Below are 25,606 nucleotides of genomic sequence, written 5' to 3'. Positions count from 1 at the left end.
CATCCATCTATTGAAGGGCATCTAGGTTGGTTCCACAGTTTAACTATTGTGAATTGAGCTGCTATAAACATTGATGTGGCTGGGTTACTATAGTATGCTGATTTTAAATCTTTGGGGTATAGACGGAGGAGTGGGATAGCTGGGTCAAATGATGGTTCCATTCCCAGTTTTCTAAGGAATCTCCATACTGCTTTCCAGAGCGGTTGCGCCAATTTGCAGTGCCACCAGCAATGTATGAGTGTGCCTTTTCCCCCACATCCTCACCAATATTTATTGTTGCTTGTATTCTTGATAATTGCCATTCAGGCTAGAGTGAGATGAAATCTTACAGTAGTTTTGATCACAAACTCCTTCTTAGAATTCCAAAATAGTATATCCAATAATCACCTACGTGACATTTCCATTTGGGTACCTAAAACTCATTGTGTAGGAAATATCTCTCAAATCCCTCCTCCTCCCCAGAAACCAACAGTGACAACTATCTGGCCCTCTAGCCCTCCTGGTCTACATAAATGATACGGCTTCCACAGTCATCCAGGTTGGAAGCCCTTCCAGAAGTCTCTCCATTTCTCTCTTCCCCTTGTCCTATCCTTCCTATACTTTTCCCTCTTATGTACCTTTTAATGCATTTTACCCTCCAACTCTACTACCACTGTCTTTCTATATCTACTCTCTGTCTTTAATCAGTTTTCTTCACTGGAACCAGAGTGGTATTTTTAAGAAGCAAATCTGATCTGGTCACCCTTCACCTGTAACTCTTCACTAAGTTCCCAATGCTTTCAAGGTAAAGTTCAAATCCTCAACAGGGATGAAAGACCCTGTGGCTGGTCCTGCCTGCCTCCCATGCTTCCTCCTTCCTGCTCACCTAATTCTCTGGTCCCAATCTCAGAGAACTTCCCTAACCTCTGAGCACTTGGCTCTCCCACAGGACCTTTGCCTCTGCTAGTCACAAGTTCTTCCTGACTCTCCCTTAGGCACCTAGGTTGCCTTCCCCACCCTTCAGATCTCAGCTCAAACACTACACCAAGCTTAGGGAGGACCCTCCAGCCCCATCCTGACGAGATCAGGTCTCCCAGATTTTTTTTTTTTCTTCTTTGGCTTTAACCTCAGTTTGAAATTATATCCTGGTGTACTAATTTTGATTCTCTGCCTCTAGCTCTATGATAGTTTCAGAGAAAGTAAGATCTATATGTTTATCATTCACCACTGATTCCTCAGTACCTGGGCACAAAATAGACAGTAAATGTCTATAAATAAATGTTTAAATTAAGTAAAGAAGCTTGAGGACTCATCCCAAGAAAATTTTCTATAATATTTCATGATTACTTTGTTAACTTAAGTAGCCTAATGCCTTAATTCTCAGTAGCAAGAACAACTTTCCTTGCATTTAAATCCCTCTGTCCATTTAAAGTCATTTACTTCTGTTCTCTCTGCCAAAGAGTATTTAATTAAAGAAAGTTAAAAGCAGTGATGCTCCAGGTAGTTTGCTCTTCCTTTGTCAGGTGGTATTAAACACACTGGCTTTATAAATAACCCATGCTTCAGAGAGGCAGAAAGAGCTTTGAGGATTTAAACCACTGTACCAATGTGCCAAACAGTTTCAACTCTCACAAGTTTTTTTTTGGCAGTTATAGTTCCCAACTGTTTACTTAACTATTGGTCTGCTTTTTTCATTCATTCATTCATGCATATATACACTCATTCATTCATATTTGTTGAACCAAGTATTTATTAAGAAGAATGAGAGCTCATGTATTTTTCCACCTCCCCATAAAACAGAGGAAAGTATGCACACCCCTGTGGCTCAGGAAAACTACAACTCTTACCCTTATTTGTCATGATAGTTTGACCATGTATTGCATTACTCTGTTAAACTCATCAACACAAAGCTACTCTTCATTCAGGAGATATGGTAATACCTAAACATCCAAGGCTTCTATCATTCATCTCAGCTGAAGAATAAATCATGTGTCTCTAAACCCAATACAGAAGACTAATGTTACAGTCAACCACTGTCTAGAGAAATCCAGATGCAAATTTAGCTCAGCCTCGTGCTTAACCATCTAATCTTCATCTATTCCAGCAATTCTACCTTTCTAAATGTGACTTCTGGCAAAACAGTGAACTAAACCACATAGCCACAATTAAACAATTATAAAAATCCGTAGAACTATAATAAGTGTAATAAATACTTGTTGAATATGAAAGTAAATCAATGAATATTTGAACAGAAGTAGCAACTGGATTTTTCATTTGTTTATGTTTTAGCATTTACTTTGCAGAAAAGCAAAAGAAAAATTAAATTTAAAAAACCTAAAATCAACAACCACAGTGAAATACTAAACAAAAGGGCTTGATTCACTGGTGCCCTAGAGCTGTCTTGTATAGCCTTCTCAGAGTCAGTTGTTAAATAGAAACTTTCTGAGCCCAAGTCAGCAGTCATAGTAATATTTGCATCACAAGAACCAGCAAACATTTTATACTCACTGAGCTGCTTTACCAATATACCTCCGCTTAGATTTTAATCTAAGAATCTAACAAATCACTCATAATGAAGCAACCTTGTAAATGTTTATAATGGGGAGATGAAACCAGAGATGAAAGAACATATTTACACTACACAATAAGAAAGCATTTCTGGTAATGAAGTTGTTTGAAATGAAGAATGGAGAAGAGGCACAGCATCAACAGCGTGGAGACTACACTATAGAATAAAAAAGAACTGATGGTAAATGGACTAACAAATACTGGGAATGACTATGACCTAAATGTATTGGGTCATGATTCTTCATAAATTCTCAGAATAACAAGTAACTAGGAGATATGCAAATATTTGCAGAGCAATGGGTTGAAAAAGATCTCAAAAGTCATCTCAGAACCCTGTAAAGCACTGAACTGAATCCCATCCTCACACTCACTCTGAGATTGTGAATTTCTGAAGATAGAAAATGTGTTCTTTGTCTCCTCTGATATAATGGGGGGTGACTCAAAATGGGATAGGGAGGAAGAGCATGAGAAGAAGACTACCACTAAATAGGGAAGAGAGGAGGGAGGAAAAAGAGGGAGAAAGGGAGTTGCAAGGAAGATGGAAGGAGAACCTCATTGTTATACAGATTACATGTATGATGTTGTGATGAGAAAAAGAAAAAAAAGTGTGTCACATTAGATTGGATAGAGAGAAAGGATGGGAGAGGAGGGGAGGAGTAGGGGGGATAGGAAGGGCAGCAGAATAGAATAGACATTATGATTGATGTATGTATATAGGTGACTCTATGACCAGTGTGATTCCGCAATCTTTACAATTAGAAAATTGAGAAATTATACCCCAATGATTCAAATGTATGAATTGCCAAGATCATTGTAATATCATGAATAGCTAATAAAAAAAAAAAGAAAATGTGTTCTTTATGTCTGTGTGCCCAGAGAATAATACAGTGTTGGGTGCATTAATATGTTGTAGTTGCTGATGAATGAATAAAGAAATGAATAAATGATCATTACCAGGAGTTCATTTATCTTTGCTGAACACCTCTAGTGGCTGAGAACTATTGATCTTTCAAAGTAAAAATTATTTTTCAAAAAAAAATTTTTTCGGATACTAGGGGTTGAACCTAAGGGTACACTACCACTGAACTACACCCCAGCCCTTTATATTTTTTTCCCTGAGACAAGGTCTCACCAGGTAGCCCAGGCTAACCTCGGACTTGCAATCCTCCTGACTTAGCCTCCCAAGTAGCTAAGATTACAAGTATGTGCCACTGCTAAAAAATTTTTAACTATAAACTATGTAAAGTAATAAAACATGCTCTAAATCATTGCTATCCAATAGAAATATAATGCCAGTCACAAAAGAAAGCCGCATATAATTATAATTTTTTCAAAGCCATACTAAAATAAAATAAAAAGAAACAATTCATTTTAATAATATATTTTGTTTAAACCAATATACCCAGAATATTATCATTTGAACATGTAATCAACATAATTTTAAGTATTTTTACATTCTTCTTTTAAACTAAATCTTTGAAACCCAATTTATACTTAGTATTTATAATCCATCTCAGATTGGACTTGACAGATTTCAGGTGCTCAATAGCATGTTAGCTAGTAGCTATCACACTAGTAAGTTCAGCCCTAGACTATCTGAAATTATATTAGAACTAGACAATGCCCCCCAAGTGACACAACTGTCTAAAATATACCCCAATTTCCAGCCTCTGTACAAATCCCTTGTATGCATGTACTAGCCACAAGAAAAAGAGTTGAATGTTTATAACTTTTAGGTCTATAAGATGAAAATGTACTTTTATAAGAACTAGTGGAAAGAACAAAACCAAATGTTTGCATAGTGCAGGGCCAAAAGCTGACCATAACCAGTACCTAACAACAACAAAAAAAGGTTACAGAATTTCCTGCTTCTCATATTTAACCTCAGGCTATACGTTAACCACTTTTCTAAAGAAACAGGTAAAAATTCAATTCTAAATCATGACTTTAAAAGGTCACATAAACTCAGCAGGATAGAATCTGTGTAGAACTAGCAATAAAACCATTAAAAAAAAAGACCAAAAGATGTGCTCTGAGCCTTCGATCAATATCTGACTGACATCTATTTAACTGCATTAGTTTTTCTTTAAAAATAAAAATAATGACAAATTGTCTTTAAATTGTCATAAAAGTAAACATTTGCAATCATGTTCAAAACTCTTTATCAACTAAGATTGGTAATGGAAATATAACATAAAGTATCCAAAACTAATTGCACTAACCCTACTGCAGAAACTTTGGTAACACGAAGCTCTCAGGAATAACTGAAAAAGGACTTTGAGACAATTCTTACAGTGCAAATCACTGACACATTACATTGTCTTGTTCCAGGTGACCAAAAAAAAGAAAAAAAAGAATGGATGTAACTCACTTACATGTGTATTTAATGGGTCACAGAAACCCTGACAATTGTTTCTGTTTTCACTGGAGAATGGTGCTTATTTGCCAATTTAACAAGAAAAATCTGATAAAGAATCTGTTTTTTACTGTGATCCAAGTTACTCAAAATAAACCCCAGCCACTGAGAATAGATTCAACAGTTTGCACTGAATAAGCCATCTATTTTCAACACTCAGGAAACTGGCACACCCTCACTATTCAAAACTGATGTCAATTTTTCCATCACACCACACATCAAAATCAAAGGTTTGCCAAATACGGTATGCCTATAATCCCAGCAACCAGGGAGGCTAAGGCAGGAGAATCACAAGTTCAAGGCCAGCCTCTACAATTTAGCAAGGCCCTAAGCAACTTAGTGAGACCCTGTCTTAAAATAAAAAACAAAAAGGGTTGAAGATAAGACCCATGGGGCAGAACTGACCCCAAAGATTAGTACTGAGAAGTAGCAAAGTAGTTGAGAATTAAAGAAATATCTTTAAAAAGTTTCCACATTTTTGAAACTCAGAGAAAACATGGTAAGGAAAATTTATGCTTCAAAGTACAAAGTCAATAACTAAACACATTTTGACAAAAATCACAATGCTATATTTGAACTAAGAAATATCTGGTTCAATATTTTATGTGAAGAGACATATTTTATAATTACAAATAACACCAGCACATGTTTACTTTTCTTTAGAAGAAAGAAAGCAGCCTCATGCCAAGTTTTAAGTGTTTGACCCTTTTGAGTCTTTGTTAAAAGACCTGCAAGTTCTGGCATGCCCAGAAGATCTAGAATAATTGCTTCTGAGATTTCCCATTAAGACTCAGTTACATAGCTCAGCAACTATGGTATCACTAGGTGTCATCCCCAAAACACAACAAACACCTCCCTTAACACAAACAACATGAGTCCATTTTAATGATAAATGTCATTAAAGGATTGCCAGTGGGAGGTTTGTGGATCCTCAGGTCAAGGAAGATGTTCTAGCCTCATATCTGCTTTGAGAGAAAACTTAAATATTCCTGTTCACCTTAGATGAAATACCACTATTTGGGATAAGCCACCTATTTCCAAGATCTGATTCCAAGAGATATTTTTTTTTTTGTCCCACACAAACATGTATCAGGAAAAATGCCTCAGAGTGTTTCAAATCTGTAGCTCTGCCAGATGTTCATAGAAATGGGCGCAGGGGTGGGGGGATCAGTACTTTGGAAAGCTGTGGGTTAAATAAAAAGATTACTTCATTACTCAGAACCAGTCAGAATCTTTAAAATGGGAGCGTACTTTATAAGTCTCCAAGATGGAGCAGTCTAAACTTATTTGATCATTGAATTTGTTTTTTTGTTTTGTTTTGTTTGGGCCATGGTGTATCTTAAAGATCAGTTTTTCACATCAGCCGCATATTCACACATAGGTAGTTTTTAAAAACTCTAATACCAAGACTTCACCCCAGGTCAACTGCATTAGAATTTCTAGGGGTGGAACCCTGGCATCAATAGTTTTTATAGCTTCCCCCGTGTGCACAACGTGGATCAGGAAAAATGCCTTAGAGTGTTTCAAATCTGTAGAACCAACTTGAGAACCAACATATCTTTGGGAAAAACTGAACTATACATTCTATTCCCTTCTTCAAGCTAAAAAAATAAAAAATAAAAAAAAGCTGCACAAAATTACAAAAAAAAAGAAAAACTAATGACTAGAGTTAGGCCTTCCTACTTCAACCAGCTTTATTCCACTAGACATTAGCACAACACCCTACCTCTGACACCTCCGTCACCTCCATCACCTCCACACCTCATCATTATTTTTCATGCCATTCTTTCTAGATATGTCTTCAAAACTGGGTCCCTGGACATAATTTATTGTTAGCATAATTTTATTCCCCTTTGAGTCTGTATGCCATAGAACATTTGTGGGGTTTTTTGCAGATTTAAGAATCATCACCAACACCAAAAAACTTGCCAAGCTGATACATACAAACCAATAAACCAAGAAGTTGGTATCAAATGAATTTTAAAACAGAAAAAATATATTTACCTCAAAGAAGAATTGTGCAACTTAGATTAGTTAACTTTCAATGTTTTGTGAAACTTGAAACTCCCACAAGCACCGTTTTATGAGTGCCCAAGAGCCTACACCTGAAAGCCATCACCATTACCTCCATGAAAACAAGGTGGGACTCCACTAGGGGCCAGTGGTCTTGTGGAACTTTAGACAAGAGGCAATTAATATGACCTCACAGAATGTTCAGGCAATCGTATACACTAAGTCTGGTAGTATACCGAAGGGAGGGAACCTCTAAAAGACTCATCTCAGGCTTGCCAATTTAAACTCTGCTGACTCTGCCCCCAGGACTGAAAGGCCCCTTGTTTCCTTGAAGGCCGGCTGCCAAGCCCACACTGAGATGGGCGGACAAAAAAGAATTCAAGGAGATAGAAATACTCTCTCCCTCTAGTTTTCAGCTAGAGTCACTCTTGATAAACACATTGACTGTTCTTACTACAAAAGAAAAGCACAGTCTGACACAAACACCTTACAATTCAGTGGAACACCCTAAGACTGACTCGCAAACGGTAACATTGCAACACTCCTGAGTGTCGCAATGAGACAGAAATTCAACTATCGCTACAGTCAACTGTACTTAATTTAATCAGGAAGTCAGTAAAGCTACACAAATCTTTTTCTAAATCTGTCTCATTTCTAGTGAATTTTTAACTAGGTTAATAGAAGGCTATAATTTAAAAATTTTAAATATAAACCCAAATAGAAAAAAAAATCAGTTCATCTTTTTGGTTATAATAATGGACCTATACTGCAAGCACCACATTATTACTATCCTATCTAGTGTACCGTTAATTTTTTAAAAGCCTATGCCACAAAAAGTTATTCCTATGAACAAAAAGTTATAGCACCCAAAATCAGCACTTGGATGGTTATGCAAAGCATATGCCACATGAACAAAAAGTTATAGCACCCAATGGTTATGCTTATTTCCATGAAAGTGTTCTGTGGGTCCTAACCCCCAGATCCAAAGTTACACCTTACTTTTTAGTATAACCATCACACCTATCTCCTAACCCTAGTAAAACCCTGTAATTGTTTTGCATACTTGTACTTTCTACGACTTCCCCTGCAGTAAGTATGAAGGTATCCTAATCATCTTTAGATCCAAAGGAGTATCACAGTGACTGGCATAGAAGGAATAATGTACTTATTTTATTCTCTTTGGACACAAATGGAAAAGAACTCAATTCCAGCGAAGAGTCAGCTATGCAAACAAATAATTATGGTACAGAATGTAGGCTTTAGTGTTATGTGTAGTATTGTAATACATAAAACATAAAAGGGAATTATAGGTAAAGGACCGGCCAAGCTTCTTCAGATAAATGAGAAAAGGCTTTACAGAAGTGACTACTCAAATAAATGTCTGAGAAATAAATAAATCTTGAAGAAGAGCACAGTTAATATATTGATGATAGCCTTTATCAAAAGACTCTAAAATTATAGCACAAATGGGTACATAGGCATTGCAGTAAATAGTACATCTGAACATACCAACCACACCTTCAAAAGCCTTCAGATCCCCTTTTTTAAACAATTTTAAGCAATAGCAAGGTGTGGTGCCTGTAATCACAGTGACTTGGGAGGCTGAGACAGGAGGATCATAAGACTAAAGCCAGCCTCAGCAACTTAGCAAGATCCTGTCTCAAAATGAAAGATAAAGAGGACTGGGAGTGTAGTTCAGTGGTAAAATATCCTGGGTTCAGTCCCCAGTACACCCACACACACACACACACACAGAATATTACACTAGGCACAGGGATAAATACATTAGCTCATTGAATCCTTGAATAGCCCAGTAGCCATTTTACAGATCAGGAAACTAAGTCTCAGAGAAGACAATTTGCCCAAGCCACTTACACTTACTATAAATAATGAGAAGTAAATTGAAGCTTCAAACCCAGCATCCCTACCTCCAAAGCATATATTCTTAACTACTTTGCTTAGAACTGAAGTAGAATTATTAGTATTATCATTATTTTCTTTTCTAACAAAATAGAACTGTATTTCACAAAGTGCTTTCAAATGACAGGAGGGAAAAAAAAAACCTCTAAGTTTCCTTAACACTCTCCTATACATAAGCCATCACGGTTTCTCTGCCCTTCTGTCGGGAGTCGCCATGAACAGGAGCTGAGCATGGTACCCTTAGCCTTGGGTCATGGAGGTGTGGAACTGGCTTCCGCTTGCAGCCTGAAAGCAGGTGGACCTCACCTTCACTAGGCAAGGAATTAAGCTCTGGGAGTGGGTGTCCCCCAATGGGACTGGGCTACACTGCCCTGAAGCCCAATCCCTTGCTTCATTTGGGTGGAACTTTCTCGAGTGTCTTCCCCCTCAATGAATAGGGTTTCAGGTGTGCTCTTTCTTTTGCCAGCCTTTCTTGCCTCCCTCATGGGAGCTGGGGCAGAGGAGCTGTCACTGAACCCCAAGAAAAAGGTACTTTCTATGCCTACAGGATTTGTTCATGCCAGCCCAATTCACCTGGAGTGACCCTGACTCCCGTCAATGGCTAAGGGCTCATTCTTCCAAAGGCTGGAGGGTGTGCTCCTCTCAGAACCCCATCCTTGACCTCCCTACAGCACTCTACGGCTGCCTCCCAGGTGCCTCCTCCCTGCCTCCATACCCAACTGTGTCCCTCTCTCTCCTGTGGTCTCAGAAACAGGTGGGAATCTCTTGGGTCTTAAAGGATTGTGTCTTATTCTCTCAAACCTTTGCCAAGAACCCGCTGAATGTGCAGCAGAGTGGGAAGACAGCACAGAGGCCCCTGGGGTACCCAAATATACCTCCTTATGATAACAGTAACAATAAAAAGCAGTACATATGCTTATAGGTTTCAATACATAAATAAGCAAAAAGGGAAAATCATTTTTAAAATTCACAGTTCTATCAGAGATTACTGTTTTGGTAGTATTTTGGTTAAATTTGGGTTTGGGGTTTTTTTTTAATCAATGCTAGAGATTCAACCCAGGGCCTGGGGAGCCAAGGTCTACCACTGAGCTATACCCCCAGTCCCCTTCTACTTTTTAAGCAAGTTCAAGTTTACCCTAAATTTTTTTTTAATTTTCTTCAGGTGATACTTACATAACTTTCTTTTTCAACACTGTAACAAGAGACACACTTCCTGAGGATGCAAACTCCATGTGTGTACTAAACAGGGCATCTAGGGTCCCCACTAAACCTGTGCTCCTGGAAGGTCCTTGTTCCATATCCTCAGGACCTGACATGAGTCACAGCTCAATCGATGCTCATGGAATTAAAGAATGGAGGAATCAATAATGTAGATTATTAAAAGCAAACAAAGCTCGACACGGTTATTAGTTCCTAAATTAGGCCCTCTTTGTGCTTCAAGAAAACTGTCAGAATATAGAGAGTGTTCTAGGAAAAAAAAATAAAAATAAAAGATAAACTCCTAAAAGGAACAAGCCATTTTATTCTTACTAGCTACAGGGGAGTGGGAATTATGCAAAAAGAAATAATAAAAATACCATCTGACCTCAGAGAGGAGGGGTAAAAAAAAAAAAAACCATCAACCTCATTTCCTTCCATATAGCATCCTGGTCAGTCTTAGACAATTTAAAAGCACCACAACCCAACTGTAAAGCAGCTGGCTCTCTAGTCAGGTCTAGCCAAGTCTTGTGAGTGGTCATACCTGAATGGAAGATAGGGGGGATTTGAGCCAGACAGCAGTGCTCTGTAGGCTTCTTCAGGTGTCTTCTTTAAATAGATCACCTAAGACAGAGAAATAGTAACATTTAGAATACCACACCAAAGAATGACACAAAACTAGTTACTCACCAAATTTGCATTTCACTTCTTCCACTTAAAGTGAAAAACCTCATGATACGTTGATCTTTAGACAGCAACCAAAGTGCCAAAGTTTCCTTTTCAGCTTGAAGCTGAGGCTTAAAGATGGGTAAAAGGTTAGAGACAGAGGGCAGATTGGTTTTTTTGTTTGTTTGTTTTGGTACTGAGGATTGAACTCAGGGGCTCTTAACCACTGAGCCACATCCTCAGCCCTTTATTTTTTTTTTTTTTAATGCAAAGTCTCACTAAGTTGCTTACAGCCTCACTAAGTTTCTGAGGCTAGCTTTGAACTGGTGATCCTCCTGCCTCAGCCTCCCAAGCCTGTGGGATTACAGACATGTGCCACTGCTCCCGGCTTTTTTTTTTTTTTTTAATGATTCAGAAAATTAATTATTTTGAGATGTGGTATGGACCACCCAGGAATTAGTATTTCATACATCTTTATCATATTAAATGGATAGGAGAAAACACAAAGTATTAATCTGAATAGAGTACAAATCTGAAAAGGGTATCTAATATGTCCTCTTGGGAGATGCATTTAAAATTCCTACTTCTTAGTATTAATGACCTTTTTGCAGAGAGCAGATTCTGGAAGAGGTAGTTCACCTCTGCACACCCAGAAGACACAATAGCAGGGGACACCCACACCTCCATTGTTACACCGTGCGCTCAACAACGACAAAAGCAGGCCTCTAGTCTCCCATAGAAGATCTCTCATGAGTTAACTCAGTGATTGACAAATTTTGAAATACATCTCACAGTGAGCACTATACCCATAAGATGTCTACTGAGTTCTCTTATCTGCTCTGAGGAAAGCCAGTGTTGCTCTCTAAATGTTCAATAACATCACAATAAAATGGGGGTTGGTATTTGTTAAGCGTGTTAGAAAACTTAATGGCTTGGCCCTTTATTCCAGGGATGCTTAATCCCTCTGTACAGAATGAAAATTAATCTTAAACAAAGATAGGAACAAAAAGGAGCTCTTTCAACTAGTAAACAACCTCCACCCAGTTGACGTACGCCTACATAGCATATGCAGGCACTGTGTCGGCCGCTGGTTCTTCCATTAGCAGAATTTACATTATTGTGGAGCAAAGACAATAATTAACAAAAATAAAAACAATCTAAGTGCTGAAAAAGAAGCAAGCAGGTTTCTGGAGAGAGAACAGAAAAGAGGTGGTTGATGGATGGCAGTCAGGGAGAGGTCTCTGAGTGGCGCTCAGGTGGAGCTCTAGAGGGTTTGGGAAGAGCTAAGGGATAGGAGGAAGGATCTCCCAGGCAGTAGGAAGGACAAGGACAAGGCTGGTGGAGGTGGGAAAGAGCTTGTGAGCTTGTGAGGGCTGGGGTGGCCTGTAGGACAAGCCAAGCAATGACCAGAATGTGAAAAACACATGGAGGGATTTGATTTTATTCCAAGTGTAATTTAATGTCTTAATTTTGGTCCAAGGGCATAGGTCCTTCTCATTTATAGTTTGAATTTAATTCCCCAAATCCTCTCTACCAAAAATTAATGGCATTATTTCCTTAATGTGTCTCAACATCAAAACAGTATGCATTTCTATTACAAGAATGGCAGAGTCCCAGTTACTTAAAAAGTAGGGTTTTTTTCTCTGTACTTATAAGCTTCTTTGAGCTTTAAGCTATTCTACTAACAATATATCACATGTATTTACTTATTAACAATTTCAGGAATAGGAAGCACTCTAATTCTGAATTCTCTAAAGAAAATTAAAATAAATGATAAAAAGAAGTACATCTAACTTTAATAACAAGGATCCATATTCATTTGGCAAATAAAGAGAAGGTCTAATAAGGCATACACCAACCTAAGTGAATTGAGGATGAAACAAAAACAGCACTGAAAATGAGTTAACCTTAAAAGTACTGATCTAGACAAGTGGCATAGATTCCACAAATAGAGAATCACGACTCTAGCTCCAGCTCAAATAATTATAAATCCATTTCAGTCAACCCTAGCTTCCACGACCATTTGCAGGAACCAATATTACAACATAATTTCACTGCACCCTAATGGGTAGGTTATATAACAGTGTTGGTCGTAAGGCAGTGCTACAGCAATTGAAAGTTGACTAGGCTGCTAGAAGGGAAAGCTGCTTGTAGAAAGCCTTCTGTGTTTGGATTAGATAATTAAAGCTTATACATCAACCTTTGAAAAGCAAAAATACATTTCCCTCCTTGGGAGCAATTACATTAATTCCCTTTAATTTTGCGACAGTGGTTCCACAGGTTCTACAGTCACCGGCCCACGTGAAATGCTTCCCTACATTGATGACCCCACAGGGTTTCACTCCTCATCTTACCTGCATGACTTAGCACACATGACCCATGTTCTCACACTGTAAGATGAGAGCCTTTGTTTTTATTTTTATCCTGGTGCTAAATTATTAATAAGTGCAAAATGAAACCCAAAGGAGGCCATTTAAATTCCAGGAAGAATCCCGGGGCATCTGTTACAGGTTGACCTTTTACAGCCTGAATGTAGGTACTTAGGGAGAGTGGGAAAATGTTTTCCTGATACACAAGGGCATTACCGAATGAATGCATGCTAAGTCATTAAAATACAGACTCCCATTTTTCCAGAAGAAAATATGGCATGTATTCCTATGCCAGCTCTTCTTAGACATGTCTTCTAGGAGAAAGAGAAAGAGAGGGAGAGAGAGAGGGAGGAAAGGAGGGAGAGAAAGAGAACAAACACAGGCCTGATTAAAGCTCAAAAGGAAAGTAACATTTACCAGATTCAGAGAATCTGGGGCTCAGAAAGGTTTACCTTTCCAAACTTGCACTGCTGCTCTATGGTGGAGTTAGAATTTTTGAACATGTATCTGACTCAAAAGAAAGAAAAATGAATGTTTCCAAGTTCCTAAATGCCATTACACTTGATTTGTAAAATTAGGTGACTTCAAACTATTAACTGTTGTCTCTGAGGAATAGGACTAGGGAAGCATTTGAGGTAGAAAGGGAAACTTTCTATTTTATATTCTCTATCACTGTATTTTGGACAGATATGTTCAAATTTGTTTTTTAATGCAAAGCAACTCAATCCGTTATGAACTGCTAAGTATACCCTTTTTCTAAAAATAAGATCTATATTTAATATTTAAAAAGTTGTCACTAGATATTCTAATATTTCTAAAAATATTTTCTGAATAATACTATTTTCAAAGTATCTTCTAAATATTCTGATTTTTCTTTTTCTCCTTCTAAGGGGGAAATTATGTAAGACTGACTACTCCTCTCACTTGCTCTTAGTATATATAAACCCAGTGGGAGAGCCAGGCGTGGTGGCACACACCTATCATTCAAGATGCTTGGAAGGCTGATGCAGGAGAATCACAAATTCAAGTCTAGCCTGTGCAACTTGGCAAGACTGTCTCAAAATAAAAATTAAAAAGGGTTGAGGATGTAACTCAGTGGTAGAGCATGCTTAGATTCAATCTCCAGTACCACAAAATAAAAATAAATCCAATGAGAAGAATTTTTCCAAACTTTTGATCAATATAACTTGACAAAAGCCACCTGCACAGCTAACTAGTGCTTGATTTGCCACACCAAGTTAGTAAGCAGTATATGCATCACTTCTATAAAATCTACCTACCTGGTTAGGAAAGCCTAGAAACCTCCTCCATAAAATAACGTTTAACATAGACATTTTTTTTTATCTTTAACTAAACATGAGTCAGCCAATTAAAGTGAATGTTTTTTTTTTTCTTTTTAATAGACTTTACTGCCAGGTACCAAGGATGCAAATAACTCCATTTCTTAAATACAAGATTCCTAAGAGACAGGATCATCAACAATATGAAGTTTTTATTTAACAACATAAGAAAAATTACAGTACTTCAAGCCAGAATAATTTAGATTGTTTACCAATAAGTTAATGTTGCCCAAACTTCAATTAATCATGTATTGACTTTCCCAGCTTCTATCACCTATACCACCGTGTACTACCATTTCTCTCTGAACAGACATGCTCTTTTAACTTAATCAATTTAATGAAGTGTTTTATATCATTGCAATAAGTGAAAACCTGCCACTGAATCTACACATAAATGAATACTCAAATACATAACACTTAAAATTTTAAATGTTTGTATATATAGCACACACTGACAAACAATATATCAAATATCAAGCTTGTACTAATTTTATAAAGGAATATCAGACCAACATGGCAAATTAAATAAAATCTTCAAATAATTTATTTGCAAATACTTCTAAATCATTTTTTCTCACTTTAAAAAATAAAGTTTATTCATTTGGTAGCGGGGATCAAACTCAGGGGGACTTAGCAATGAGCCACATCCCCAGCCACTCCTTTATTTTTGTATTTTATTTAGAAACAGGGTCTCACTAAGTTGCTTAGGGTCTCATTAAGTTGCTGAGGCTGGCTTTGAACTAGCAATCCTTCTTTCTCAGCCTCCCAAGCCCCTGGGATTACAGGTGTATGCCACTGCGCCTGGCAACTCTAAATCATTTTGAAAACTAAATCCTATGGTCACTAAATCCTTAAAGCCTTTAATAAATAATATATGAGATTTTCAGAGACATCTTAGAATTGACAACTATACTTCTTTATTCAGCTAATTTAATCTCACTGATCTGCCAGCAGTGATTCTTAAAACAACAATTTATATAAATGGCTTAATATAGAAGTTGAAATCAGACTCTAGTCATAAATTCACTAGTGGTCTTTCCCTAGGGACATGTGCCTTAAACTTTACCATGCTTTTAACTTTGTTTTTAGTTGCTATTATTCCCCCCCCCACAAAAAAAAAAAAGCTTTACAGCAAAAGTGTACCCCCCAACACACACACATACACTGATACCTTAAATATATTTTAAAAAGAAATTTACTCCCCCACTCTGTGTTAATTATGTTTATATTTTGTGAAAATAAAAATACTCTTAAAGATCCAACTTGGCCTTCTGAGTGAGTATTCTTCAATTTTCACAGTTGATTTCCTGTGATTTGCTTAACATTACACTTGTTTTAAAAAGAGGAAACAAATGCTGAGAAAAGTCCTTCCCGGTTAGGTGCTACTGTAGAACAAGCACATTCAAAAAAGAAATAATAACAATACAACATAGTAGCACAATAGTAAAAAGTATATAGAATAAATTTTTAAAAATTTAAAACAATACAACTATTTACATAGCATTTACATTAAATGTATTATAAGTAATATAGAGATGATTTATGGTATATGAGAGGATGCGCCTAGGTTATATGCATATACTACACCATTTTATATATGATACAAGAGCATCCAAAGATTTTGATATGGGGTGGGGACTGGAACTAATTCCCTGAGGATACCAGGGGATGCATACAATTCCAGAGGAGGGCTCTCCAAGTCTCAGTCCTGCTCAAAAAGCCCAACCCAGAACACCAGCCCTTGGCCAAGTCACCACCTCAGTCTACCTTTCCAGGTCAGTTTGTTGTTTTTCCCTAAATGAACCTTACCTGCTAGTCTGAACGTGTTACCACTCCCTAAACATACTTGATACCTCTGGCATCTGAGGCCTTCTTCCTAGAACTCTCTCCTTACCACCTCTGCCTATTCAAATTCTTCCCATTTCATTAGCTAGTTCTCTAGTTTTCATTTTATTAGTTCAATAACTCAAATACCACCACCTCCACAAGGCCTTTCCTCTCCAACCCAGAAACCCTGCCCTTATTCCTCAGACTCCAGAAGACGACTCTTATCCATAAGAGTGATAACAGACATAATAATGACAATAATAAAAATAGAAAGTTAAACAGCAAATATTATGCGCCAGGCACCACATAAGAATCAGTTGCTCAAGATCACACAGTTGACCATGGTGGAGTCTGTTTTTCTCCCTCACAGACTCTCATAACTATTTCCTGATGAGCCCCTCAGCTCAGTTGTGATTATTGTCCTTTATTCTTAAAAAGCTCCCAGAGGTGGTAACCAAGTTCCCCACACCTTGATAAGTTTTTTTTAATACTTCCTGTCAAAGACATGCTCAGTAAATACATGTTTTGGGAATGAGTGCTTTACACTCATAAGGTACTGAGAATGTATCCACTAAGGAGGGATAATTCAGTTTAATTAATAGGTAGTGAATGAGATTTTTAAAAATGTGTCACTGCCACTTCAGTGATACTGCCCAAGGGAGCTAGTAAAATTAACTTTGCGAGTCCGGTTGTATGAGAGCATCAGACTAGGTAGAGTCAATTCTCTAATGATGTGTGCTAAAAAAGAAAGCAATAAAAGACTGATGGAAAAAAATGAAAGCTCTAGCTCATGTGATTTGTATTTGCTTACAGGACGTATTTAGATAGTCAAGGCATAGTCTCTGATCCAGCTATTTACTCTCCCTCTGTGTCTGTTCTAAAGCTAACCTTGGTCACTCCCAACACCTGACAACAGGCATTCAAAAAGAAATAGAACAGAACCAAATCACCAGAGATGACGGTAATTCAATCAACATGTATTTGATTTACTTAATGCTTATTTGCACAGGAACCTGGACCTATAAGAGGACATAGGGAGAATTTGCAGCCTGATTAAGGAGCTTAAAGAAATTGGCACCAAGAGCTCTACAGGGGGGTTGGGAATGGGCCATGAAGTGACCAGACTAGACCTCAGCCTGCCTTGTATCATGGTAGCACTTAGATGGTTACCTCTTCCTCTTCCTTGGGCTGCCCCAAAAGGAAGCCAGGGCTCTGATGCAGGCAGATTGGTCCCTGCACTATGTTCTCAGAGCTCTCTGCCACTCTTCAAATTCTTACTCATTTGTTTCTATGGTTATTTGATTTAGTCTCTCTCCAGGCTAAATCTATCTCCTCTAGATTTGGAGGACTCAACACTGTGCCTGATACAATATAAACTCAAAAGTGATGGCTCAAATAGTTGGTTGGGGTGGCGGGGCACTTCTATGAGAAGAATCCTGACATAGTCCAGAGAACACTAATGAATTATCCAAAGACTGAGGCAGCAGAGTGTGATGGTTAGGTACCCAGGTCTAAAGCCAATCTGCCTGGATTCAAATGCAGCTTTTTTACTTCTGAGTGGCATGATGTTAATTCTGTATGTGTCCGTTTCCTTATGTGTGAAGTAGGACTAAAACCAACTACAACATAAGGTCATTTATTGGGAAGAATAAATAAATCAACAGTACATGTCAAGTCCTCAGAACTGTATCCAGCTCTTCTACAGCAATGGAACACAAAAGGAGATAAACTTTGGTGCCAAAATATTTTTTTCTTCTTTTCACCACTTATAGCCATGTGAATCTAGATTTACATATTTCTCACACCTAAGCCCTAAAGACTGTCACACCATTAAAACGGGAGGTGATAAACTTCCCTCGTGATTGTTATATAGCAAAATCATAACATAGAGACCATAATTTTGTAAAACCCTCTGATTTTTGAAGTACAGACATTAATCCTACTCTCAGTTTCGCCTCTTCGAACAGCCTTCAAGTCTCTTGGTGCCTTAGCATCAACAACTATAAAATAAATGCCACTGGCCCTTGCCTTATCAAATCCACTGTCAAAATATCAGAAGATCCCTGAGGTGGCCCTTGTCTCCCCAGTAAAGTACATGTAAACAGTGGAGAGCTGATATTACTAGAACTGTACTCATTTTTTTCCATATTTGAACTTCTCATGAACAAAAGAATAAGATTACCAAGCTCAGAGTGGAAAGTAATTACCAGTTACCTGCAAAGAATGAACCACAGAAGTCCACAGAAACACACTATAAGGCAGAAACCCTGCAAAGAAGCTGAAAAACAAAACTTCTAAAGTCTCTTCCTTGGCTCCCAAGATTTGGTTCTCAGACTTCTTAAATGTCAGGGCATTTAATTTATAAACTGCTTCTTCCTGAGGATGGCATTAAGTCTTAATTGTCATACACAAGCACAAACAAAATGTTTAATATTTTTATGTTTAGCAACATTTTCTTCTTAGTCACTTCCTCCCATTATATTCAGTAACTAAGAAAACAATATCTGTGTTCAACTTTATAATTTAAAGTATAGGGAAAAGTTATACCTTTCTGAAATGTACAAGCAATTCAATTTTTGTTCTAATTGCTTACATAACAGAAATACTCAATTTGTTGAACAGTCACTTATTCATCTGGTTACAAATCAGAAATGCAACCGTATTCCAGTCGGTCTACTTTAAATCAACCATGCTAAATAGTTTCATTAAAATAGAATAAGAGGGGCTGGGGTTGTGACTCAGTGGTAGAGCGCTCACCTAGCACATGTGAGGCACTGGGTTCGATCCTCAACACCACACAGAAATAAATAAATAAAGGTATTTTGTCCATCTACAACTAAAAAAAAATATTTAAAAAAAGAAAAAAAAACAGAAGAGAAAAAAAAACATAAGAGGACTGGGGTTGTAGCTCAATGGCAGAGCACTTGTCTAGCACATGTGAGGCACTAGGTTCAATCCTCAGCACCACATAAATATAAATAAATAAAATAAAGGTATTGGGTCCATCTACAACTAAAAAAAAAAAAAAGTTTAAAAAAAATAAGAATGAATATATCTTGTCCCTTACAGACTCTAGTTGAACACACTATAAAAGAAAGTCAATCATTGTTCCTGTCCTTCAAGTCTGTAATAAATCACAAGTTATGAGGTCAGCAAAGTATAAGGCAATCAATGTATCTGCTCAGCAAATATGGTGGCAAGGTTAGTTACAGAAGTACAACAGAATCTGACCTCAGCTTCACCCATCACTTATTTCTATGCTAAAAATACTTAATCTGTCATCCTTCTGAAAACAAGGTCTAGAAATGACTGTGCTTTTTGTTTGTGGTAATGTTTGCTCTGAAATACTCTTATGTGACATCTCTTTACATTTTAATTTTAAGATGCGATCTGATAGACAAGCAGCTGACTTTATTCTATTTGTCTGAGAATTCACTGGGAATAAAAATACACTCTCCACCCTCTCCTGAGCGTAATCAGAGTGACACCAGTGGGAGCTCTTTGATGGGCAAGTTAGGAGCACTGCAGAAAACATTAGCCATGTGGCTCGTCCCATCTAATTGATGGGAACTAGAATTTTCATAATAAACCTGAAAAGACGTGTTTCTAGAACTGACACATACAGATGGGACAAATACATACCACTTGTTAGTTGACACAGTGACACTGTGACCTCCGTCTGTCTGAGTTGAGCTCAGGTTCAACAGATATCACTGACTGACTGCTTCATGTCAACTCCTCATTAAGCAGATCAAAGACACACAAGCCAGTGGTCTCAACACACAGAAGTCTACAAGGACCCGTTAAGGGGGCAAAGGAGAAAATGTCTCAAGACCTGAGTCCTTAATCTCACATAGGTGAGCACAAAGCTACTATGTTAAAAGATGGAGGTAAACAGAAGCCTATCATTCAACATCAGAAGGTAGTCTCTGTATAAAACACAAAAAACGGACTCGCTCCAGAATATCACTTGAATAATACACACTCTCAAACTGAATGGCTTCATGTTAAAAACTCCTGCAGCTGAGTTTCACTGTTTCCTTCTAGAAAAAGTAGAAGTTCTGGTTCATAAAAACTTTCAAATCAAGTTTTCTTTCTTTCTTTCTTTTTAGTTGTAGATGGACACAATGCCTTTATTAATTTTTATGTGGTGCTAAGGATCAAACTCAGTGCTTACGCAAGTGCTCCACCACTAAGCTACAACCCCAGCCCCTCAGGTTCTTTCTTTAAGTGAGAAAAAATGTGTTTTTTAAACCAAGACTTGAATTTGATCACATTTAAATCATATTTAAAAGGCAAAAAAAAAAAAAAACCACATAACTTTATTTATGACACCTGTGACAGATCCACTATAATCATGAGACAATGTTTAAATTTCCTTAACATCTATTATCAACTATGAAAGTCCTTAACCTGCAAATGAATTGTAGTTGGAACATATATTAGTAGGGTTAACATTTCAAAATCTGGAAATATTTTACCAAAAAAGAAAATTTTAAGATTGTTAATTTCCTAGGCTAGACATCTAAAATAAAATGCAGTGGAAAACATTATTTTTAAAACTATACACTAAAACTAAAAACATTAAAGTATGTTGTCTTTTTTAAACCTCTCCCCTCAGTGCTAATACTTGAAGAAAGATTAGAGTAGAAAAACAGGGGGAAATCAATGAATATGCTTTCAATGACCCTATTTCAAATGTTTTGATAAATACTTTATTATTGCTAATCCCACTTCAAAATGCAAAAATTTCCTCAATTTTTGGTATTATGATTAGGAATGATCTCAAATCTGATGCAGTGGGAGGCAAACCAAACATAGGAGAAAGAAGATTTTCTTGCCCTAAGGAAAATAATGATAAAAAAAAAAAAAGAGAGAGAGAGAACAAGAAAGGTGAAAAGTTTTCTGAGCCTATGAAGAGGAAGACTATTGAACAGGGATGGACCCAGCAAGGGCAGATTGTGTCCCCTTCACCTACGGCAACTAAGTGCACCCTGCAATGTCCATTGAGGAGGGACAGAGGCAGGCCAGGCAACCCCATGTTTTCGTTCTACTAACCAGAGCATGCCCTGAGGGATTTTAAGTAAAATTGTTTAAAAATTAAGATTTTAAAAAAAAAAAATCTTTCAAATATATTTCTTATTTAAGATTTTTTAAATATTTATAAGTTTGTAGGTAAGATATTACACAAACTTCAACGAGCCACACAGCATGTGAACTAACTCTCAGATCTGGAATCGCAAGGTAACTTGTAAGCTCCTATTCTTTGAACTTACTCAAGAACAGAAAACTAGCAATAAGCACAAACAGGAACTGGCTGTTCTCTTCTAGTATTTACAAAAGAATTGTTGCTTAGAGAATATGGGAGAAACAAGAGCTTTGTTCAGCAGTTCAGGTATTTGCTGAAAGTATTCTGTGGTGGTTTTTCTGTACATTAGCCTGAACTGTTCAAACAAATGCCATCTGACAAGATTGTCCTTCAGAAAGATAACAGAATTAATCATTCTTAAATGTGCAGATTTTTTTTAAGTAACCATGTTCCCTGAATACCTTAGCTTACTAATTCCCACAAACAATAGAACTGAAGCAAGTGATAGCAACTCCAACTCAGATAGAAATCACTTTAACCCACCAACAGATCTACTGCATACACAACAACCATGCCCTCCCCTGCAGCCACCAGGAATTTCCTTCCCCTTCTGGTTCACTACTGTGAGTAACCATCCCTCCTTCCAGAAAACTAAACCCCTTTGACCCTGGTCAGTAATTTCTCACCTGCACCTCTGATCAGCAGTAAGTCTTGTACAGCAGGCTCACTAGCAGCAAGGAAAATGAGGAAGGGTAAGGAGAAAGCAGAAGAAGAAAAGCAGAGAATTTTCCACAGTTCTACGTGCAGATAATTCATTCCTCCATTGAAAGAGTTATTGATACCAGACACCATGGATAAAACCAAGAACAACGTCATTATGTTCCTAACGTCCAGGGGGTCCTGACTCTAAGCACTCTCCAGAAAAGCCTTTGAACCCATTTTAAGATATAGATATTCTAGCCTCTCCTCCCTAAGATTCTAATTTACCAAATGTGAGGTCTGGTCTATGCATATTTCTGAAATATAATTATAGTAAAGGACCAATGTATCCTTATATAAATGAGAAGGCTAAATAATATCACAAAACTATAAAGAAATATTCTTCCCTTAACTTTAGGAAACAGTTGAATAATGATTGTGTTGAATGTTCAAAAAGAGAGAGAGAGAGGAGAGAGAGAGAAAGTTGAGCCAGGCACAGTGGAACGAGCCTGTAATCCCAGCAGCTCAGGTTGAAGAAAGAGGATGACAAGTTCAAAGCCAGCCTCAGCAACTTAGTGAGACTCTGTCTAAAAGTAAAAATAAAAAGAGCTGGGAATGTAGCTCAGTGGTAAAGTGGACCTGGGTTCAATCCCCCGTACCAAAAAAATAAATAAATAAATAGAGAAAGAGAGAAAGAATTGATATAAGGAAGGTCTATACTTTTTATTAATTAAATTCCAATAGAATGTCAACAGGCTTTGCTGACATCCTTTATAACCCCAGTTGTGTAAGTGTCAACTTAGAGACACTGAGTTATATTTTAGGGACATAAAAATGAGGACAACAGGGAAAACAGACCATCTAAATAATCGAACCACCAATAAAATAAATACAGGCCTGGGGATAGAGCTCAGTTGGTAGAGTGCTTGCTTGCCTTGCATGCACAAGGCCCTGAGTTTAATCCCCAGCACAGAAAGAAAGAAAGAAAGAAAGAAAGAAAGAAAGAAAGAAAGAAAGAAAGAAAGAAAGAAAGAAAGAAATTCCCAGACCTCACCCAATAAAATAAATACATAATCATCAAACCATCAAGACTTTGTAGTTCATCACAAGAAAAAAAATTGAACCATGGAGGTAACTGTATCATGGACAGCCTTAAGCAGGGGTCTAAAAGTTAAGTTAACAAGTCTTTCTAAGTATAAGTCAGGTCATTCCAACCCTAACAGCTTGCTGGGTCATGGAGAATAGAATCTAAATAACTCTCACATACCTGCCCAGCAGACACCTCAACCCTCATTCCCTGCACCACCCTCTGACTCTGTGCTTCAGCTACCTGGGCTTCATCTTGGTTCCTTAGTCACTCTACTCATTGCACCCTAAAGCCTTGTTCCTCTTTATCATCTTACCTGTCAAAACCTCAAAGAGGCCTTTTCCCTGAATCTGAAGTAGCCAACCAGTCACCAGCACAGCTCAACTAGCCACTGACACCATCCCTTACTTTCTTCGCTTGCTTCCAGCAAATTACAAAGCTCTGAGAGGACAGAGACCTTTCTTGGTCACTGCTATATACTTAGAGCCCCAAAGAGTGTCTGGCACAGATGTTCAATAAATATTTATTCAAAGAAAGAATGAACAAATGAACCGGACAGGACAGGAGAAAGGTAATTTCCCACTAAAATGAATGAAGAGCTTCATGAAAGAGGGAAGGCTATAGCACCTACTTCTCCCTTCTGATTAAGCCACCTGAAAACTCACTATTAAATTTTAAGCTTGAGTAACTCAGAGACAGTTACAAGCCATTAATACTCCAGTTATCATAATACTGTGATTCTATGTGTTATCTGATGAAGAAGGAGGAAGAAGAAAGAAAAAAACAAAGACGATAGGAGAAGTGGTCAGAAGAGAAGGAGGAGAAAAGTGGTGGAAGGAAGGAGTAGGCACAAACGGAGAGGGAGGGGTACACAGGGATGACAAGGAGTGGCAGATGAGAAGAGAGGTGATGGTCATTTCACACCACAGTGTTTGCTTGGACCATGGGTGTGTAAGTAAGCTGGGGGCTGCTATGGCAGAGGGTGAGAAGGAGAGGGAGGAATGCCAACAATACAGGCTGTTTATCCCTCCCAGTGCTGCCTCCTATGACAAGTGTTTTATTCTGAGTCTCCTGGTCCTAGGAAAATTCCTTATTAAGTTTTAGTGATGATGATGTTCTTCATAGAAATCATAGAATTTTTTTGTGAAAAAAACAGTCACAAAATTTGTTTGGGGAAAAAAATAGCCAAAGAATCCTTAGGAAGAAAAGTGAAGCAGGAGGCATCACAATACCAGACGTTAAATTATACTACAAAGCTATAGTAACAAAAATGGCATGCTATTGACACCAAAACAGACATGAAGACCAATGGAAGAGAATAGAAGACACAGAGACAAACCCACATAAATACAGTTTTCTCATATTAGACAAAAGATCCATAAACATACATTGGAGAAAAGATAACCTCTTCAACAAATGGTGCTGGAAAAACTGGAAATCCATATGTAGCAAAATGAAATTAAACCCCTATCTCTCACCCTGCACAATACTCAATTCAAAGTGGATCAAGGACCTACGTATGCATTAGACCAGAGACCCTGTGCCTATTAGAAAAAAAAATGTATGTCCAACTTTTCATCATGTTGGTTTTGGAATCAATTTTCTCAACAAGACTTCTAAAGCACAAGAAGTAAAATCAAGAATCAATAAATGGATAATATCAAACTAAAAAGCTTCTTCACAGCAAAGGAAACAATCAAGAATGTGAAGAGAGAGCCTACAGAATGGGAAAAATTATCTTTGCCACCTGCACCTCAGATAGAGCATTAATCTGCAGGATATCTAAAGAACTCAAAAACTTAACACCAAAAACACTAATAACCCAATCAATAAATGGGCAAAGAAACTGAACAGGCACTTCACAGAAGAAGAATTACAATCAGTCAACAAATATATGAAAAAGTGTTCAACATCTCTAGCAATTAGAGAAATGCAAATCAAAACTACACTGAGATTCCATCTCACTCTAATCTGAATGATAGTTACCAAGAATACAAATAATAATAAATATTAGATGTGGAGGGAAGGGTACATTCATACATTGCTGGTGGGACTGCAAATTGATGCAATCACTCTGGAAAGCAGTATGGAGATTCCTCAGAAACCTTGAAATGAAACCACCATTTGACCCAGTTATCCTACTCCTTGGTTTATACTCAAGGGACTTAAAATCAACATGCAACAGTGACACAGTCACATCAATGTTTACAGTAGCTCAATTCACAATAGTTAAGCTATGGAACCAATCTAGATACCCTTCAACATATAAATGGATAAAGAAAATGTGGTATATATACACAATGGAATATTACTCAGCCATAATAGTCATGAAGAATAATGAAATCATGGCATTTGCCAGTAAATGGATGGAACTGGAAACTATCATGCTAAGTGAAATAAGCCAATCCCATAAAAACAAAGGCCAAATGTTCTTTC

General features: G+C 37.5%; 1 protein-coding gene across 5 annotated transcripts in view; it reads right to left on the bottom strand.

The window, feature by feature from the left end:
* The window catches only part of Cdc14a (cell division cycle 14A), a 162,168-nt gene that overhangs the window by 87,773 nt on the left and 48,789 nt on the right, over positions 1 to 25,606 (bottom strand). For all 5 annotated transcript variants that reach the window (XR_007351805.1, XR_007351804.1, XM_048814616.1 and 2 more), the window contains one exon: positions 10,638 to 10,717. Coding sequence is in view for 3 of the 5 variants with exons in the window: in XM_048814616.1 (XP_048670573.1) it covers positions 10,638 to 10,717 (80 nt within the window). In the remaining 2 variants the exon portion in view is untranslated. The remainder of the gene's footprint in view (positions 1 to 10,637; positions 10,718 to 25,606) is intronic.

Source organism: Marmota marmota, unplaced genomic scaffold (genome assembly GCF_001458135.2).
Source record: "Marmota marmota marmota unplaced genomic scaffold, marMar, whole genome shotgun sequence".
Classification (NCBI taxonomy): domain Eukaryota; kingdom Metazoa; phylum Chordata; class Mammalia; order Rodentia; family Sciuridae; genus Marmota; species Marmota marmota.
The sequence above is the reverse complement of the archived record's forward strand: the minus strand, read 5'-3'. Positions and strand labels throughout refer to the sequence as shown.